Source organism: Chlorocebus sabaeus, chromosome 18 (genome assembly GCF_047675955.1).
Source record: "Chlorocebus sabaeus isolate Y175 chromosome 18, mChlSab1.0.hap1, whole genome shotgun sequence".
NCBI lineage: Eukaryota > Metazoa > Chordata > Mammalia > Primates > Cercopithecidae > Chlorocebus > Chlorocebus sabaeus.
This window is the reverse complement of record NC_132921.1, coordinates 73,279,344-73,301,669: the sequence shown is the minus strand read 5'-3', so window position 1 is coordinate 73,301,669 and position 22,326 is coordinate 73,279,344. Positions and strand designations below refer to the sequence as shown.

Below are 22,326 nucleotides of genomic sequence, written 5' to 3'. Positions count from 1 at the left end.
TTACTGTGCCCTGTCCCCAGAGGTGGAGTCTACAGAGACAGGCAGGTTTCCTTGAGCTGCTGTGAGCTCCACCCAGTTCGAGCTTCCCAGCAGCTTTGTTTACGTACTTAAGCCTCAGCAATGGCGGGCGCCCCTCCCCCAGCCTCGCTGCTGCCTTGCTGGTAGATCACAGACTGCTGTGCTAGCAATGAGGGAGGCTCTCTGGGTGTGGGACCCTCCCGGCCAGGTGTGGGATATGATCTCCTGGTGTGCCGGTTTGCTTAAAGCGCAGTATTGGGGTGGGAGTTACCCAATTTTCCAGGTGTTGTGTGTCTCAGTTCCCCTGGCTAGGAAAAGGGATTCCCTTCCCCCTTGCGCTTTCCAGGTGAGGCAATGCCTCGCCCTGCTTCAGCTCTCGCTGGTCGGGCTGCAGCAGCTGACCAGCACCGATCGTCTGGCACTCCCCAGTGAGATGAACCCAGTACCTCAGTTGAAAATGCAGAAATCACCGGTCTTCTGTGTCGCTCGCGCTGGGAGTTGGAGACTGGAGCTGTTCCTATTCGGCCATCTTGCTCCGCCCCCCAGTGTCAAATTTCTTATTACTTGTTTTGTGGTCTAGCATATAGATCTATCCTGGATAATGCTATGTGTGCACATGAAAACAATATGTTTCTTTTGGATGGTATGTTCTACATATGTTTGTTAAATTCATCTGGTCTGAAGTGTAGTTTCAGCTCCGTGTTTCCTCATTGATTTTTGGTCTGGATTATCTGTCCAGTGTTGAAAATGGGGCACTGAATTTCTCTAGTATTACTGTGTGGCAGTGTATGTCTCCCTTCAGATCACTTAATGTTTGCTTTATATGTTGAGATGCTCTGCTGTTGGGTACATATATATTTACAACTGTTATATCCTGTGGCTGAATAGACCCTTTTATGACTGTATAATGACATTCATCATCGTCTTTTTACAGTTTGTGACCTAACATCTATTTTGTCTGAGATAAACATAGCTACCTCTGTTCTCTGCTTTTCTTTTCATTTGCATGAAATAACTTTTTCTATTTCTTCACTTTCACTCATGAACATCATTTAGTATTAAGTGAGTCTGTTGTATGCAGCATATATTGAGTATTGTTTTATGTTATCCACTAAGCCACTCTCTACATTTTGAAACTATTAGTTTGTTCTTGCACTGCTAAAATCAAATACCCAAACTAGGTAATTTATAAAGAAAAGAGGTTTAATTGGCTCATGGTTTCAGCAGGCTGTAAGCATGGCTGGGGAGGCTAGATCTTACAATTATGGCAGAAGGCAAAGAGGAAGAAAGTACGACTTACATGACTGGAGTAGGGGGAAAACAGAAAGAAGGGGGAGGTGCTACACACTTTTGCAAACAACCAGATCTCATGAGAACTATCACAAGTAACAGCAAGGGAGAAATCCACCCCCATGATCCAATTATGTCCATCCAGGCCCCTCTTCCAACACTAGGGATAACTGATGCATGAATTCAGTAAAGTTGAAGGATACCAAAATAAGCTAACAAAAGTAAACAGTGTTTCTATATACCAATAAACAAACTATCTGATGAAATTTTAGAAAACAATCCCAAGTACAATAGCAACAAAAAATTAAATACTTAGGTGTAAATTTAATCATTTTATCTTTTATAAAAAGATAAAAAGCCCTCTATATGAAAAACCTATAAAAAACCAATGCACTACAGTTTAAAAACAAAATAAAAAGATATTCTATGTTCATGAACTGGAAGAATCGATATTGTGAAAATGTACAAAAGGTAACATATTTAATGCAATCACTATCAAAATTCCAATGTCATTCTTTTTTTTCTTTTTCTTGAGACGAAGTCTCGCTCTGTCACCATGCTGGAGTGCAGTGGCGTGATCTCAGCTCACTGCAACCTCCGCCTCCCCGGTTCAAGTGATTCCCCTGCCTCAGCCTCCCGAATAGCTGGGACTACTGCCACCACACCCAGCTAATTTTTGTATTTTTAGTACAGACATAGTTTCATCATGTTGGCCAGGATGGTCTCGATCTCTTGACCTCATGATCTGCCCACCTTGGCCTCCTAAAGTGCTGGGATTACAGGTGTTAGCCACCATACCTGGCCTCCAATGTCATTCTTTTACAGCAACGAAAACAAAATTTTGACATTTGTATGAAACAAAGACTCCCAACTAGCCAAAAGAATCTTGAGCAAAAAGAACAAAGCTGGAGACACCCTACTACCTGATTTCAATACATATTATAATACAATTGTAATCCAAATAGCATTGTACTGGCATATAAATGGACACATTGGCTAAATGAACAGAATGGAAAACCCAGAAATAAACCCACATGCTTACAGTCAACTTATTTTTAACAAAGATGCCAAGAACACACAATGATGAAGAGACAGTCTCTTCGATAAATGGTGTTGCAAAAATGGAATATCCACCAGAAAAATAAAATCAGACCCTTAACTTACATCATATTAAAAAATTAACTCCAAATAAAGACTTAAATACAACACTTGAACTGGAAAACTACTGGAAGAAAACATAGGGCTAAAGCTCCATGACATTGGTCTAAGCAATATCGTTTTTAATATGACACTGACAGCACAGTCAACAAAAGCAAAAACAAGACAAATTTCTTGTGGCTCGTGTTTTGAATTTCTGGTCATTACTTAATCTGGTCATTACTTTCTGGCACTTCATGGCGCTTTCTGGCACCAAGAGGTGCATCCACCTTCTTACCTGCAGGGTCTGCAAATAATTGCCTGTTTCATCCTCTGCTTGGTGCTCTCTGGAGTTCTTGGGATCTACATCCTGATGGAAATGTAATGATCTGGAACCCTGGACATGCGTGAACCAGCACATAGACTCTACTTACGGGCAGCAACACAGCCGGAAGTATAATAATCACAGTTAGACAGGAATAAATATTTTATATCTGCTTCTTAGAGATCTGAATTCCATTAAAATGGATTCATGGGTGTTGGTGAATTAGGGTTGTGATTTGATAACAAATCTCTCCCCTTTCAGTTATAAACCAACTTGGAAATAAAAACAAGAGATTATATCAATATTCAAAGACATCATTCCTGGTAAAGCTGATTTGGGAAATATGGCTTAATGCCTTGACCAAAAAAAGGTTTTCAAATATTTCTCCCAGTCTTGACTTTGGAACCTGAACAAAGAAAAATTTCATCAACCCAGTGCAGGGAAGGTCTTCACCTGCCTTCCACCTCTCTCCTGTGCAGAGTCCAGAGGAGAGAGATCAGATGAGCTCACTGAACACTGACATATCAACCTTTCTGACAGGCAAACATGGACCAATGGATGTAAAATTTCCCAGGCACCAAATAAGTCAACATCTCCTGACTGTGGGCATGAGCCAGATCAAGGTGAAGAGTTGGCAGTGTTTCTACTCAACACTTGTGAGAAAACAGAAGGTCTTGTCAGCGGGTAAACAGAAATGCCGTTGGGGCTGGGGGATGGTATGTGTTTCTCATTAGTGACATTTTTTCATTCATCTAGTATATGCTGAGTGTTTCCCCTAAAATAACTGACCTTCAGAAAGATGATTCCCCTCACAATTGCTTTGAGTATTTTTCTTTTTGTGTTGAAAAACTGATGTTGATTTGTGGTTCAGATAGTGTGCGCTGAAATAATGGGGGGAGTCTCTGTATCAAAGGAAAAGAAAGTTTCTTTCCTCCTCACTGTTTCCAGAGACATCTGCTCAGGTTATGAGATTTCCCATTCATGGGATGAGTCCCCTCAACAAACTCCACAATTCTGTGTATGATCACTTGAAGTATATATCAGAGTGACACTTGGAAGCATGATTATAAAAATATGCATTTGTCAAATAAAAATGTAAAAAAATGTTAAAAGGGGAAAACAGATAAGAAAGGCAGTGACTATAGTTATGTCAACAGCGACAAACACTGGAGTTTTAGTCAAATATGTGCCATCTTTGTAATAGATTTTGACATGTAAATTCTAAATTATCTTCTTCTTTATAAGTAAATGTGAAGCTTAATGACATGGCATCTGTTAGTATCTTAGGCCATTTATTGAAGGTATGTGAGCTAAATCCTTTCAAGGCACGTGAGCCAGTGCTCCTGAGGAAAGCAGTGACATACATGCTTTCTCCTGATGTCTCCAACTATGTAAAACTTCATTAAAGCTACTCCTGAACAATATAAAGGAAGTTCCCTCAGTAAGATAAATCCCAGTCTTTTGCCCCAGGAGACAGAATGTGGATTATAGAAAAATAGTGGGTGTGAGTAAAGCGGGAAATTATTTGGATAATGAGAGTATATCTTTTTCTTTGGGGTAAGGAAGCAAATCATGAAAACAAGACTGGAATATAGAAATATGATACTAATATATATGGTAAATTCTTGAGAAAAGAGCCTGATAAAACAAAATTTTAAAACACACAAACAATGAAGAATACAAAATTTAGAACAAAGTTTATGAAAAAAGTGTAAAAAAAAATTCATGTTCAGAATATATAAAGAACTCTTACAAATCAATAACAAAAAGGCATCAATTAAAACATGGTCAAAGGAGGATAATGACCAGGTTTTTCATCCAAGAACATAGACAATGTCCAGTAACCACAAGACAAGATGCTCAACATCAAAGGGAAAGGCAAATCAAAACCAGTGAGGTACCACTTCACAGCTCTAGAATGCCTATAATAAAAAAGATGAAAAATAAATACTGGAAAAGATGTGGAGAAACTGGAACCCTCATACACTGCTGGTGGAAATGTAAAATTGTACAGCTGTGTTGAATAGCAGCCTGACAGTTCCTTGAGATTAAACACAGTTACCATTTGACCTCGATTCCCACTCGAGTATTCACCCAAGAGGAACATATGTCCACATATGTGTCCACAGTACATTATTCATAATAGTTAAAACCTGGAAACAATCCAAATGTCCATCAACTGTTAAATAAAATGTGGTATTTCTCTGCAATAGAAAATTGCAAATAAGAGGAAATAAACTACCGATACATGCTGTACAATATAGATGAGCCTTGAAAACATTATGCTAAGTGAAATAACCCAGACAGAAAAAGCCAATGTTTTATGATTTCAGTTATATAATATACCTGGCATAGGTAAATTCATAGAGACAGAAAGTAGAATAGAGGTTACGAGGGATGAAGAGAGGGATTATGGGAAGATGTTTAATGGGTACAGAATTTCTGTTAGGGATGATGAAAAACTTATAGAAATGGATAGTGATTGTTGTATGACATTGTGAATGTACTTAATGCCACTGAACTATGGAGTCAAAAATTGTTAAAACGCGAAATTTTATGTTATGTATATTTCACCAGAACTTTCAAAAAGAATTGACAAAGTTTAGAGCATTTTAGACAGAATACAAGATTTAAGCTAAAAAATTCAAGAAAAAACTACATTTAAAAATTATTTTAAATTAAATATCAACTTAACTTTCTCCCCCAAATCAATTAATCCTTTAATTATATTAACAACATAATAAACCATATGATTATGTATTAGATGCAGAAAAAGCATTTGAGAAAACTGAACATTTTTCATTAAAAAAAAAAATCTCAGCAAACTGGGGATACAAGAGAATTTCCTTGACATGTCAAAGGGCATCTTTAAAATACCTAATGCTAACATCCTACGTAATGATGAAAGACTGAATGCTTTCCCCTAAGATTGAGAATAAGACAGGCGTGTCAGCTCCTACCACTTCTATTCAACACTGTACTGCAGATTTGAGGCACCGTAACCACTTTTTAAAAGGGAGTTGGGAGAAGGAAGAAAGGAAGGAAGGAAGAAAGGAAGGGAGGAAGAAAGGAAGGAAGGAAGAAAGGAAGGAAGAAAGGAAGGAAGGAAGAAAGGAAGGAAGAAAGGAAGGGAGAAAGAGAGAAATGGAGGAAAATAAAAAGCATCTAGACTGAAAAGAAATACGTAAAACGGTCTTTATTCGCAGACATAATCATCTATGTGGAAAACCAAGTGAAATCAATTATAATGTTACTGACACCAGTGAGTTTTGCCACATTGCAGGATACATGATCAATATACAAAAATCACTTATAATTCTATATGTTAGAAATAAACAGCTAGGAATTGAAACTTTAAAAATAATACTATTTATAATAGCATTAAAATAAAATTCTTGGGAATATATCTGACACACTATGCAAAATATCTGTACAATGATAACTAAAAAGTATTGTTGAGAAAAATCAAAGAAGATCTAAGAAAATACCTTATTCACGGGTTGAGAGACTCAACATTGTTAAGATGTTCATTCTTTCTCATGACGTAATGTAATCGCAGCCCAAATCCAAGCAGGTATTTTGTAGAAATTGACAATTGGTTTTAAGACTCACATGGCATGTAGACGACACAGAAATGCACAATAACTCTGAAAAAAACAAAAGAATGAATTTAGAGGAAAATACAATCCAGTTTGAAGAATTATTACAAAGCTACAAAAATTGTAACAGTGTGATTTTGGCATAAATATAAAGAGATCAACAGAACAGAACAGAGTCCAGAAACCAGGTATACATAAAACGCGCGCGCGCGCGCACACACACACACACACACACACACACACACACACACACACACAATCTCTCTCTCTCTCTCTCTCTCTCTCTCTCTCTCTCACTCTCTCTCTCTCTCATATAATATGACTGGTCAAGTGACTGCTTATGAACTGTACTTGCTTGATACATGGGTCTAGCATCTCTTGGCCTTAAATCGCTACCATAACCTTGAGAAGCTGATGATACCTTTGTTTTCTGAGAACAGTTGCAGTGTGCAAGCTGACAGTTCCACAGAGATGGAACAAGTGTAGAGCCAGGGAAAAAAAGGGATACACACAGACTTAAGATTTTTTTAAAAGCTATGGAAGATGATAAACTAATGAGGCCTAAGTATACTTTTCATTATGAATGTTTATGTTGTCACATCTTTCAGTAATGTGTATAAGTATTTAATGGGGTATTTGTTAACCAAGCAACCCATTCACTATTTACATTTACTTCAGAAATCCATGATTTAAATTTAATTCATAATTTTTGGCAACATACCTTCATCTACTTCTGCAGTTATGTTTTCTTGCACACCTGTTGCATCTGAAAAAGTATTAATAATGTTTAAGTTAAACAAGAGACATTATCATGTAGTCCTTTTGTAAGTCAAGGAGCATCTCTAATCTGGGTTGATCATTCCTAACTTGAAAATCTGAAATCCAAAATGCTCTACAATCTGAAACTTTTTGAGCACATGCATGATACCACAACTGGAAAGGTCCACACCTGACCTCATGTGACAGGCTGTGATGGAAACACAGTTAAAACTTTGTTACATGCAAAACATTTTTGTAAAACATTGTACAGGCCAGATGTGATGGCTCACGCCTGTAATCCCAGCACTTTGGGAAGCTGAGGCGAGTGGATCACCTGAGGTCAGAAGTTCGAGACGAGCCTGGCCAACGTGGTGAAACTGTCTCCACTAAAAATACAGAAATTAGCCTGGTGTGGCTGCACGCACCTGTAGTCCCGGTTACTTGGGAAGCTGGGGCAGGAGATTTGCTTGAACCTGGGAGGCGGAGGTTGCAGTGAGTTGAGATCATACCATTTCACTCCAGTCTGGGTGACAGATCAAGACTCTGTGCCCCACTGCACCCCCACCCCGGGCAAAAAAAAAAGAAAATCATTATGTAGAATTATCTTCAGGCTATGTGCATAAGGTGTATATGAAACATAAATGTATTTTGCATTTACACATGGGTACCATCCCTAAGGTATTTCATTAGGTGTATACAAATATTCCAAAATCTGAAAAAATCCACTTTTGGTCCTCCCAAACATTTTGGACAAGGGATATTCAATCTGTCCTATGAGAAAAATAAAATTCCTTTTCAGTGTGACAGAAAATAAGAGATTGACTTATCGAACTTGAACTTACCAAAATTTTCTGAAGCTGCTCAATTTTGTTCGCTCGCTTTTTCATTCTAATTTTTAACATGGCATTTTCTATTTTAAGCCTAAAATATATATTTTAAAATAATTATTGTCAGACATAATTTTTTAAAAAATCATATAAATTGTGAACAAACATCTGAAGGAATAATTACATAAATTCTGAGCTATTTGAAAAGTAGAAAATTGAGCAACTGTTGTTATTTTTCACCTTTGTTTTGTGGATGATGTGTAAAATTAAAAATAATGTAGAAAATTTATGCATTTCAAAATAGCTTAAAGCTGAAATTTTTCCTTGGCTTCACACAGACATACTTATTATCTTAACTGATATAATTCTCATACTACACTACTCATTTGCTTTATAAATACTCAAGATATTTTGTATGCTGCTTTAAATTGTACTTTTGCACGTGGTCTGGCATCTCCTCAGCACATCTTAGAGTCTCTGTGTGTTGATCCTGCATTTCTTGCAACTAAAACAAAGAATTAAAAACAACCTTTAGGTGTGGAAATAACCCAAATGCCCATCAATAGGTGAATGAATGAACAAAATATGGTTATATATAAAATACTGTTTTAGACTATCACAATCTATTTTATTAAAAAATGATCATCTAGGACAAATCAACCTATTACCTGTTTTAACTAAATTTTACTGGAACGCAGCCACACCCCTTCAGTCTGCATATTGTTTATGGCTACTTTTGTGCTGTAACTGTAGTGTTGAGCTGTTACAACAAGGATCTTATGGCTCACAAAGTCTCAAATAATATTACCTGGCCCTTTACAGAAAAGTTTACTGACCTATGCTCTACGATTAAAACACAGTATTTTTCTTTTATAATTTATATTTCATCAAATACTCACATTTACAAAATGGGTAAAATGGGGAAATATAGGAAATTACTTTATAGTAAGCATTTATATTTTTCAATTCCAAACACCACTATATCAACTATAATTTCATTTCTTTTTTGTCTATATCCATTTAATTTTGTTATAGCAAGAAAACTTGCACTTTTTTTTTGAGACGCAGTCTCACTCAGGCACCATCTTGGCTCACCGCAATCTCCACCCACAGGGTTCAAGCGATTCTCCTGCCTCAGCCTCCCGAGTAGCTGGGACTACAGGCATGCGCCACCACCATGCCCAGCTAATTTTTGTATATATTTTTTAGTAGAGACAGGGTTTCACCATGTTGGCCAGGATGGTCTCAAACTCCTGACCTCAGGTGATCCACCCGCCTCAGCCTCCCAAAGTGCTTGGATTACAGGCGTGAGCCACGGCATCTGGCCCATTTTTAACATTTAAAACTAAGCACCATCTTTCCTTTCCAGGGAAACCACAAGAAAATTTTAAAATAAACAGAAAAATAATTAAAATAGACAAGATAAATTTCAGGTAAGATCCTACAGGTTCCGTTGATTCTCCTATTGAGTGGCAGGGCTCACGTCATCATTAGGAGATAATTTATTTAAAAGTGTCATCTTAAACTGCAGCAATGTCCATTGAACATGCCAAAGGAGAAGCCATGTTGTCAAAATGCCCACTTGACCCACCCAAACATCTCAAACCTACCCTTTGCTGACCTCCTACAACCCCATTTGTAAATTTTTGTGTTTTTATTTTTTTAAACAAGAGAAAGTAGACACATACATGTTGGCAAATGCTAACTGTCCAAAGTTCTATGACTATGACTACAGCCCAATATAAAGTAGGGATTTTCATCAAAATACTAATTTATTCTGTAGAATGGCCTTTCTGTACAAGTTAACCAGAAACCATGAAATAAGTAAGCACAAGTCTTTATTCACACAGAAAAGTAGAGATTAAAAAAAGAAAATTTTCTGAAACATTCCATTAGACATTATCCACTGAATTAACCTGGCTTGTCTCCACGTGGCAATGAAAAAAATCACTAAAAATATACTGTAAAAAGAAAAAATAATTCTCTAATCTTCTGTGAGAAATGATGTGTAATTCTCAACTTTCATAAGGGGAAATACTAAGAAAAATATTTGTAATTATAAAACATGGCAGAGATTGAGAAATGGGTGTATTATAATCAAATTTTAACAAAATTAATTATAATGAAAATACAAAAGAAAGCTCTCCACTGAAACTAGTGTCCTGAAACACTTGATATTATTTAACCAGCTACAGAGTAACTGTTGACATGCTAAGTTTCATACATACTTGACTTCTCAGCTGGTCTAATTTCTTTTTTGAATCTCGTGTCTCATCTTCTAAATTATGGTGACATTGTGATGAAATCTCTAGCATAGCTTCTGACAGTGACTGTTTGTTCAGGGTATCCCCCACTTCTCGCTGAAGCTGTCTCATGACTACCTGGTAAGATGTTATTTTTGTTACTGATTTTACATATCACCTTATTATTAAATTTTGTTAATAGTATTTAACTCTAATGTATACATTTTGAGAAATATCAACACACACATTGATTCTTCTTCTTCATGTGTACACATTCATATTTATTTCTGAATCCAGTTAAGGACAAAGAAGGTGTTATCTTTGTGCCAAACTGGTGCTGTGTTACTCATACAACAGATTCAGTCCACTGATGAATGTGCAATGCTTAAAAACCTTCTGAGGTCTCAAAAAGAAACAGGCATGTGGTTGGGACTGGTGGTAGTGAATTTTACACTGTGCAATGTTTTCCCTCTTTTTTATAAGAAGAAGCTCAAACCAACCTCAGAGTTCCTCACATATTCAGTCACCAGCTCAAATCATTCCAATAGATTTCCATCTCAGAAGAAAAGTAACATGCCAATGGCCTTAGAGGCTCTAGGTAACCTGGCTTCCACTTCCCTCCCTGACCTCAGCCGCTGTGTCTCTCTTCCCTACTCCCACCATTCCTACCAGCCCTCATTAGTCTAACAATGAGGATCCAATGTGAAACCAATAAATCATAGACAGCTAAGCTTATCTTTGTACTGGACAACATTATATCCAAATGAGAGTCACTGAGCCTTGAAATAAAAATGACCATATTATGACTGAAAAATTGAAAGTAAGTTATAAATACCAGTGGGAAGATTAAATCAAATATGGTTTGGCTAACATTTACCACATTTTCCCCACACTATAATGTAAGAAAGATGTCTTTAAAGAACGGAATGGTTGTATCAATACATAATTTGAGACTGAATTATTTTCAGATTTAAGTCAAATTGACATGAATAAAAATAAAATTATATCAAGTAAGATACATTAAAAGCTATTGAGGAAGAATAATTATAAAATAGGAAATACACTTTAGTTCATCTGGGAAATGTGGAATTAACTGTGAAAGTAATCCAATTAATTGAATCAATTTCAAAATAACACTTTAGGTATGAATATTTCTTTATATCTGCTTTATAATCCTAAAATGTGGCAACACACAGACATTAAAATTATTTCAACAGTCTAAGACTACATTATAAATGTTAGTCTATATTAATATTTTGTAACTGAAATGCTTAAATTTTCCTAAGAGTCACATTGTCTTTACTCAAAGGAAAGCATCTCCTAGCTCTAACTTTTATTTGCTGGAAACAAGTTATGTTTCTAAGGTGATATAGCAGAACTGTTGATCATGTATGTATTTTAGTATTCAACTTGATTCAGTGTTTAGCCATAACCAAATATACTTTAAATTTTACTTCAAAAAGATTGAAAAATACTTATTTTTCTTGATACTTACTTCTCCTTCTTCTTTCTCTTTTTCATATTGGCATTGTCTTTCTTTTAAAAGAGTGCATTCCTTCATCAACTCCTTATTGTTCTCTTCTAGCTTTCTACACTCAGCTTGAAGTTTTTCTACAGTATCTTCACATTTGGCTCGGATATTAATTATTGTTTTTTCCTGATTGTCAGCTTTCTTGTGAGCATCATTACACTGCTGTTGATACAACAGATTTCGGCTTTGTAGTTGAAATAGTCCATCCTCTACAGATTGCTGCTTTCTCACGTATTTTTCAAAAATAGGTTGGTCATTTTGGTACATGTGCTCAATGTCCTTCAGTCGACACTGTGTTTGGCTTAGGACTCCTTGCATGTGTTCTATAGCCAATGTCTTTTCTTTGAGAGCCTCTCTTTCATAATGGAGCTCGGTTTCCAGGCCACTGGATGTACTCTCAACTTCAGAAAGTTGCTGAGAAAGAATGTGAATGTGAGAATTAATATTTTCTTGTAAATGACACCATTCATTTACTGTGCTCTGGAAAGCAAGCTGTTGGTCTCTTTTTGCTGACTGACATTGATCGTGATCATGTAGGGCAGCAGCCAGTCTACAAGGGTATAATTCCATTTCTGTTTTCAGTCTTTGTGTGCTTTGTTTTTCCTTCTCTAGCTCCAAATTGAGCACTGTATTCTCATCCATCAGAGCACTAAGCTCTTTACTGTAACGGGTTATTGTTTTTGTTAAAGTTTCCTCATTCAGCTTTAGAGTCTTTTCAAGGTCTTCGTTGTTTTCCTTTATAATTTCAATATCCTTGAAATATTTCTTTTCTGTTTCCTGGTTCTGATATTTAATTGTGTCTATTTCCAGCCTGAGTCTGGCAATTTCATCCCGCATCAAGTGATTTTCCTGCCACAGGTCTCTTTCTTTTTCATGAGTATGAGAACTCTAAATAAAACAAAGAAAACTTTCAACTAGCACCCAATGAAATGACATATTATGATTTCTTCTGAAACCAAGTAAGTAATAACCTGTTACATTTATACAATGAAAGAATTGCCATCTGGATATCCAACTGGAAAAAAAAAGTTGAATCAAAACCTCAAACCTTTTAGAGCATAAATTCTCAAAAGTTCAAAAATGTATTTGAAGACAATGGATCTATAAAAGAAAAAAAAAAAAAAAAAGAAACCACTAGAAATTACTTAAGAATCTCAGAATTTTTTTTTTTAAAAAGGCTTTTACTGAATTTCAACAAACCCAAAAACATAAATGATTAAAAACTATGATTACATTTAGAAACTGGGTTTACACACTAACATCTAACCTTTACTTTCCCTATAGTAAGAGCCTTAGCTCTGCAGATATCTGGACAGATGAAATTTTCCAAATTCCTTAAGTTTATTTTTTCTGTGAATATTTTATAGATAATTCTACTTTTCTTACATTTTTAGAGTCAGTTTTAACAATGACATGTATTGATAAATGACAGATCTGGGCATTGTACTAAGCACTTTTGGATGCATACATCAATAAATTCATTTAGTTATCACAATTCTGCAAGGAAAGGTCAAAAATAGAAGCAAGTTCCTGGATTTTTCCTAGGTCCTCTGACTCTGCTTCTAGTGCTCCTCCACCAGATCACAGTTACTTCCATGGGGTAGACATGCAAATACAATAGAAACCTTTTCTTTCAAAACACCAAAGAAGAAAAAATTTATAAAGCTCTTCTTAGGAAATCCTGAGATCATATACTATTATGATAACTTTTATTTCCTTTTCACAATGTTTGAAACCATAATTAATGTGAAATAGGGAAAACTACACTGAACTATGTCACTAGGAACAAATTACTTATCAACAAAATATCACTAAGTATATATTATGGGTTATCATTGTTTTCCAAAGGTCTTTGAGCTGAAATAAAATATAACTTTGAAGCCAAGATGTATAATAAATAATTGCAGTTGTAAGTTTCATTTATTTTTAAGATGAAATAAAATTTGTAGTTTGTTTTCGAACTACATCATATATATAAAGTCAAAGGGATATTCTAAGTCATATTAATAAAATAATATTAGAAATGTAAAAGTTTATCAAACATTAATTTACCTCATTTGAGTTACTTCTTACAGTCTTCAGTTCCACTTCCAATGATTCGACAGTCAGTTGAAGTCGTTTTTTCACTTCAGTTTGTGTCCTATACTGGTCTTCCATTATTTTTAACTCTTCTGTATCTTTTTCATACAACTCTTCAGCCTTTCTTCTTTCTTCTTCTTCTTCTTGTAAGACACAGCTGTAGTTAAATATACTTATCTTAAAATCCTCTAAAAACAAAACACTCATATGCTGGTTTACTATCCTAATAAAGTGCCAATGTTCTTGAATATTTTTTCTTTCTAGTTTTCATGTTAATATCTCACTTCGATATCTTCCAAAGAACATATATAAATTGAAAGGTAGTAAGGAATGAACATCCTGCTAATTGATTAGCTTCTGTTATTATTAATTCTAGTAAATATTATGGAAAAGGATGTTGAAAATTATTAGGTAAAGCTACAAGTTAAAAATTACCTTTTCTTCACACAGTAATAACTACTCCTCAGTCAGGATGAATCATTTAGAGTTAGCTAATTTAAAAAAAAAGGTTTTTTTTATAAACAAGTTGATACCTTCACTAGAAATAAATTTGCATCTTCCTGAAATATTGCAGGTGTCCCTAAACATGATTTACATTGTAAGATAGCACCTTCAGATGTCTTCTTGCAACATATATCTCCAGATGACAATAATCCAAGACTAAGCTAAGGAATCTAAGATGTTACCCATACGTTTTATGTTTCTTTTTCTGGTAACACTTTTGACTTATTCTGTTGATTAGTATGTATTTTACAAGCAATTTAAAAATCCATTCTCAAACAAGACAACATCTAATATTTAAACAATAAAGAATAATATCTGCCTTCCGCATAGAAGTTTGAATTAATTTAAACTCTGTAGCACAGACAGATGTTGACTAAGCTAATCAGTAATCACTTTCCATTTTACTTTTCATTTACTGCATATTAAGAGTAAAACTGGGCCCGGCGTGGTTGCTCACACTGTAATCCCAGAACTTTGGGAGGCCAAAGCCAGGGGATAACTTGCAGTCAGGAGTTTGAGACCAGTCTGGCCAAAGTGGCAAAACCTCATCTCTACTTAAAAAAAAATTAGAAAGGCATGGTGATGCGTGCCTGTAATCCCAGCTACTTGGGAGGCTGAGGCACAAGAATCACTTGAACCCGGAAGCAGAGGTTGCAGTGAGCCGAGATTTCACCGCTGTACTCCAACCTGGGTGACAGAGCAAGACTGTCTCAAAACGACCAAAAAAAAAAAAAAAAAGAAAAGAAAAACAGATAAAACTGGTTAATTTTAAAAATAATTACTCTGGGTGGAGAAAAGTATACATTTCACACTCAAATTATAAATTATAAACTTTCTTAAAAACAACTTAGTAATATTTAATCAAAGATCTCTTTTAAAAAGCTCCTATCTATACTCTAACCAGATAGCTCTATTTTGAAAAATTTATCCAAAGTAAAGAAATAGAAATGTAGAAAACTATGGATATATAAGATATTTCTTATAGCATTAATACAAAAAATTAAAACCCCCAATTTCAATTTATTAAATAATGAAATTTCCATAGGGTAAAATTCTATATAGCCATTAAAATAATGATTTAAAGGAATATGCAATTAATTATTAGAGAAGTATTCACAATTAAGAACTTGTGATATCTTATCCAAAAATTTCACATCCCACAATTTTAAGTTTTCTTCTCTAGTAAACCCTAGAAGGTAAGTCAGCTATTACAAAAATTATCCTACATATCTTTAGTATAAATAGTTCAAATATTTCTTTAAAACTAGAATGTGATACCTGAAATTACAGAGCTTTTGTTTACATTCCAGATTCTGATGCTCTAACTGTGATTTGGTTTTGTCTGTTTCAGTTAGTTCCTTTTGTAGCATGCTAATCTTATTTTTCATTTTTTGAAATTTTACTTTAAGTTGTTCACAGTTACATTTTTTATGTTCTCTTGATCTTTCACATGCAGCTATTGCATTCTTGATTTTCAATAGGCTAACAAAATCTGTAACCGGGAGAAAACAAAATAGAGATAAAATACATGAGTAGGTTTTTAAATATAAAGGACTGTGCATTTCAACATGGCACTGATTCATACACTGAATGGATATGTATTTATTAAGTGCTTGCAATGTGGAAAATATTTTAAAAAGCTCTTCAGATAAAACAGACAACACGTCTGATCTTGTTTAGCTTAAAGTGTAGTAAAGAACACAGAAAAAAAGTGACAATTACAAATTCAGATAGATGCTATAAGAATACACAGTTTTTCAGTCACGTAAGAGAATCTGACCTATACTTGGCCCAGGGAATAGTTCTCTGAGGAAGAGAAGGCTACATTGAGAAATAAAAAAAGAGAAGGAAGCAGCTGAGCAAAGGAGGAAGCAAAGCACTCTGGCTAGTCTGCTGCAATCTGCTTCCAGCCAAGAGGGAGCAACGGGTGCTGATTTTCCTCCTTCCCTGAAACAACCAACACAGACAAAATATATTAAACAATGATTTTCAACACAGTGGACTCCAGATAATGAAGATGGTCATCACTGTAAGACAGGAAACAAATGTAGGCCTTTTTGTTGATAGAGCTTCTTTTGTTGCCAGAGCTCCCAGGCCATGATAAAGCGAGAAAATCTGATATAGATTCCCTGAGCTGGGGCAGTGACGCTAAGAATCTAGTAAAACAAAAGCAGAAAGAAATCACAGGACAGAACATTGGAGAGGATACAGCAACAGAGGAAACAAACGCTGGAGATCTGCAGAGGTCCCCTCTAAAGTATTTAGTGGAATAATTTAAAAAATGGATGTGTGCTAGGAAACTTCCCAAGACCAAGGGGTGGCGAGTGGTGGGGGGACACAACAGAAAAAGATTAGGAGAAACCATGCCTGGTGTTCACAAAGTGCCCAGAAGAGGGTCCATTACCCAAGAGCCAGGCCCAAAAAACTCATACTTCACAGGATGATAAATAATCCAAAAACTCTTGCCTCAGGAGTGGCAAATTACCCAGAATCTAGAAGCAAGAACAAAAAGAATTCTGTTTACAAGTAAATCACTGTACCCCAAATAAAGCTTGAGACAGTAAGTGGAGGCATGAAAGGTATTTAAAAAAAAAATCAAACCACACCTGTAGAAATGCAAATTACAATGTCAGAGGTAAAAACTACAATAGAAAATAAACACAGATCACAATCATAAATTTGTTGTGATGAACCATGAGAAACCTTCAAGCAACTAATATATAAATCTCCAAATAGAAAACAACAAAGACAGAAAAGAAATTTGAAAAATAATTGGCCAAAAACATTCTAAACTTGGCAAAATCTATATTCCCACAGATCCAGGAAGGAACTGTCTGGGACAAAAAAATAAATAAAACGGTGGCTCAAGCCTGTAATCCCAACACTTTGCAAGGCTGAGACGGGCGGATCACGAGGTCAGGAGATCGAGACCATCCTGGCTAACACGGTGAAACCCCGTCTCTACTAAAAAAAAAAATACAAAAAAAACTAGCCGGGCGTGGTGGCGGGTGCCTGTAGTCCCAGCTACTCGGGAGGCTGAGGCAGGAGAATGGCGTAAACCCGGGAGGCGGAGCTTGCAGTGAGCTGAGATCCGGCCACTGCACTCCAGCCTGGACGACAGAGCGAGACTCCGTCTCAACAACAACAACAACAACAACATAAATAAATAAATAAAAGTGTACCATTGTCATTTTCTTATACCATCTATGATGTAGTATAACATTACTTGAAGGTAGACTGTGATAGGTTAAAATTATATACTATAAATCCTAAACAAGTCACTGAGATAGCAAACAAAGAGTTATATATAATAAACCAAAAAAGAAATACGAAATTAAATCATAGAAAATAGCTGATTAATCTAAAGGAAAGCGGAAAAAGAAGGGGAACAAATAGCAGCGAGACTAACAGCAATCAAACAGCACAATGACAGACAAACTTAACTATATTGAGTATCACATTATAAATGAAACTGGTCTACGAGCCTCAATTAAAATGCAGACTGACAGACTTGATAAGAAAGCAATACCCAACTACATGCTGTCTATAAGAAATGCATGTTAAATGTAAAGAGACAAATCGGCCGCAAGAATAGAAAAAGATACATGCTAACACTTGACAGAAGACTACTGAGAAGAAATGGTTCAATTAATATCAAAGTAGATTTCACAGCAAAACAATTTCCAGCAATAAATAAGGTCATGTCATAATGATGAAAGTTTCAGTTAATCAAGAAGATATAATAATCCTAAATGTTTATGCCCCTAATAACATAAGAAATTCAAAATACATGAGGCCAAAGTAGATAGAACTAACTACAAAAGGAAATAGACAATTTCTAAGTAATCTGAGATTTCAATACCCTTTACTCAGGAAGTGATAGAACAAGGAGGCAGAAAATTAGCAAGAATAGAGCAGACTTAAAAAACAGCATGCCTTTCAAGTACCTATGGAACACTTACCAAAATAGACAATGTTTTAGGCCATACAATAAATCTCATTAAAAAGATTAAGTAAAAAGAATGTAAGTACATATCCTGACCACAAATCAATGATATTAGAAACCAATAACAAAAATAATGCTAAGAAATACTCAAATACATGAAAACTAAGAAACACACGTCTAAAAAACCCTGGTTCAAAGAGGCTATGAAAAAAGAAAATATTTTGAACTGAATAAAAATGAAAAAATAACGTATCGGGGTTTATAGAATGCAGCAACAACTGCACTTAAATACACATTTTTAGCACTAAATATCAATATTATAAGAGTCTCAAATCAATAACCCTGACTTCTCCCCTAAGAAAATGGAAATAAATAAATAAATAAAAAATAAAATAAAATGAGAGAATTAAACCCAAAGCAAGCAGAGGGATAAAAAACAAAACCATCTGCTGTGGTCTGAATGTTTGTGTTCCCAAAAGTTTATCTGCTGAAACCTAATCACAAGGGCGGATTTTTCGAGGTACTGAAATCATGAGAGCCAAGCCCTCATGAATGGGATTAGTGTTCTTACACAACACACCCCAGAGAGCCCCTCCACCCCCTTCTGCCATGTGAGGACACAGAGAAAAAGAATACATCTATGATCCAGGAAGGTTCCTTACCACACAGCAAATTTGACAGCACTTTGACCTTGGACTCTGCAGACTCCAGAACTGTAAGAAATCATTTTCTACTGTTTATAAGCTACCCAGTCTATGGTATTTTGTTATACTATTGGTTTCAGGAAAAAAAGGAAGATTAGCAACACCAAACACTTTGGGAGATTGATAAATGTGAGAAATGTCTATTTACCCTGGCTGATCAGGAAGAAGAGAAGATACAAATTACTAATTTCAGAAATGAGTAATGTCACATGATTACAGACTGTACGGATACAAAAAAAGAAAACAAGGTGACATTGTAATTTTTATGTGTAAACATGACAAAATAGATAAAATTAACAAATTCCTTAAAAGGGAAAATTACTAAATCTCAACCAAGAAGCAATAAATTACCTGAATTGCCCTAAATATAAAAAAATAAACTTCATAAGCTGAGGACCATCCTACCAAAAGAAATTCAAACTCAGTTAGCTACGGCAGTGAACTTCACTAAACATTTTCAGAAGAAACAATACAATTCAACACTAACTGTGCAAAAAGAAACAAAAAGGAGTACATCTTAACTCACTGTATAATGTTAGCATTATCCTGAACCAAAACCAGACAATGATATTACCAGTTAAAAAAAAAACTCCCTCATGAGCATGAATGTAAAAACTGAATCAATTTGTGAAACAACCAAGACATCCTCCAGGAGGTGAAAGAATAAACTGTGGTTAAACAGCCAAACAATGGAATATTATTCTATGCTAAAAAGATATGACAAATCAAACCATGAAAATACATGAAGGAACCATACATGCATATTACCAAGTCAAACAAGCCAACCTAAAAACGCTACTTTTTTTTGTTTGTTTGTTTTGAGACAGAGTTTTGCTCTGTCTCCCAAGGTGGAGTGCAATGACATAAGCTTGGCTCACTGCAACCTCTGCCTCCTAGCTTCAAGCGATTCTCCTGCTTCAGCCTCCTGAGTAGCTGGGATTACAGGCGCCTGCCACCACACCCGGCTAATTTTTGTATTTTTAGTAGAGACAGGGTTTCGCCATGTTGGCCAGGCTGGTCTTGAACTCCTGACCTCAGGTGATCCACCCATCTTGGCCTCCCAAAAGTGCTGGGATTACAGGCATGAGCCACTGTGTCTGGCCTTAAAATGTTACTTTCTGTATGATTCCAACTATATGACTTTTTGGAAAATGTAAAACTACGGATATAGTAAAAAGATCAGTGGCTGCCAGAGGGTGAGGGATGGCAGGAAAAGATACACAGGTAGAGTACTGAGGATTTTTAGGGAGGTGAAAATAACGTATATGACACGCATTCATGTCAGTCTACCTTGGGACTAAACCCATACGATGTACAGCACCAGCGTACAATGCACACTACGGGCTGCAGGTGACTCTGATGTGCCAATGTAGGCTCATGCATTATAGCAACTGTACCACTGTGGGAGGGTTACTGATAAGGAGGGAGGCTACATATGTGTGCAGGTAGAAGGTATTCAAAAAGTCTCTGTACCTTCCTCTCAATTTCGCTGTGAACATAAAACTGGTCTAATAAATAAACTCTTTATAATAAACCAATACAGACTTTATCATAACTTCTTTAGAAAATTGAACCCAACAGTATAATAAAAGGACAATACATCATAAACAAATGGGTTTTTTTCCCAGGACTGCAGGGTTGGCTTAACATTCAAACATCGTTGTTATCTGCCAGATTAACAACGGAAAACAGTAGATCCATAGAATCATCTCAACAGACAGAGGCATTTGATACAAGTCAACACTCATTCCTGATTTTGTAAAAATGAAAAAGTCTCAGCAAAGTAAGAATCCAGGGACCTTCCTCAGTAAGATAAAGAGCATCTATGATGAACCTACAGCTAACATGTATCACGGTGAAAAACTGACTATGTTCCCCAGAAGATGAACAACAACACAGGAATGTCTGCTTTCACTGCTTTTATGCAGCATTGTTCTGAAGACTCTAGCTAGCGCAGTCGGGCAAGAAAAAGAAATAAAAGTCATCCCAGTTGAAAAAATAAATAAAACTATCTTTATACACAACCATGACCACACAATAGGTTTGAGTAAACTCTAACCTGTGGACCAGCTTCTTGTCTTCGTCAATGAGCACAGCTGTGTTCATTAACGTACAGGTTGTCTATGGCTGCCCTCACACTACAGTGGCAGAGTCTATCGGCTACAACGGAAACCCCTTTTGCCACAAGTCTTTAATAAGAGGGTACTTTGAGAAAGAAAAGGTTTGACAATCTTTGGTCTATGTAGAAAATCTGATCAAATCTACCAAGAATTAATAAGTGAGTATTATTAGTACCAGGACTAATAAGTGAGTTCAGTAAGATTGAAGTATACAAAACTGACATACAAAAATCAACTATATTTCTATACACTCATGATAAACAATCAGATTAAATGTTTAAGCATATCATTTACAACTACATCAAAAACTGAAACAGATAAATCTGATAAACTATAGAAAGACTTATACACTAAAAACTACCAAATATTACTGAGAAAATTAAATATGACTTATATAAATGCAGACATCCATTTTTTTAAAGAGTAGGAAGATTCATTATTAAGATGTCCACTCTCCATAAATTAATCTATAAATACAACACAATTCTAGCCTAATGTCCAACAAGCCAGTACTTGTTGGACATTTTTAAATGACAAGGTGATTCTAAATTTTTTTTAAATTGACAAGCTGATTCTAAAGTTCATGTGGAAATGTAAAACTAGCATAGGCAAAACACAACGAAGAAGAGAAAAATCAACTTCAACAATTATTATACATCAACAGTAACCAAAACAGTTGGCCACTGGTACAGGATGAATATCCCTTATTAAAAATGCTTGAGACCAAAAGTGTTTCAGGTTTTGGATTTTAGAATATTTGCATATACATGATGCAATATCTTGGTGATAGGACCCATGTCTAAACACAAAATACTTATTCACAAAGACAGATGGTAATTAAAAAAATACTTTCAATAATTTTGTGCATGAAACAAAGTTTGTGTATATGAGGTGAACATGTTTAGTCATTAGGATCATGCGTATTAACCACACCCATAAGAATGGCTACAAATAAATACTGCAATACTTAGTGTGACAACACAGTAACCACAACTGTCCTGTTGTGCTGATGAGATGGAAATGGTACACTTTAAAAAAAAAAAAAAAAAAACATTTGGCAGCTTTTTCTAAAAAGGGAACATAAAGCTGCATAGGACACTCTTGCAGGTTATGGATAACTACCTTGGTTTCACACGTGTATGTATGTGTCAAAACTTATCAAACTGTACATTTTACATATGTGCACTTTAACATGTATCAGTTATACCTCCCTGAAGCTACTGATTGTAGGAGCAAACACCTGG

The 22,326-nt window shown here is 35.6% G+C and overlaps 1 protein-coding gene across 1 annotated transcript in view; it reads right to left on the bottom strand.

Moving 5' to 3' along the window:
* Positions 1-346: 346 nt before the first annotated feature.
* ANKRD62 (ankyrin repeat domain 62) overlaps positions 347-22,326 on the bottom strand; it is an 88,149-nt gene continuing 66,169 nt past the window's right edge. The window contains exons 11-14 of the mRNA XM_073006483.1: positions 15,591-15,804; positions 13,782-13,965; positions 11,694-12,617; positions 347-10,336 (exon numbers count right to left, since the gene is read on the bottom strand). Coding sequence (XP_072862584.1) covers positions 10,145-10,336; positions 11,694-12,617; positions 13,782-13,965; positions 15,591-15,804 — 1,514 coding nt within the window. The 3' untranslated portion in view covers positions 347-10,144. The remainder of the gene's footprint in view (positions 10,337-11,693; positions 12,618-13,781; positions 13,966-15,590; positions 15,805-22,326) is intronic.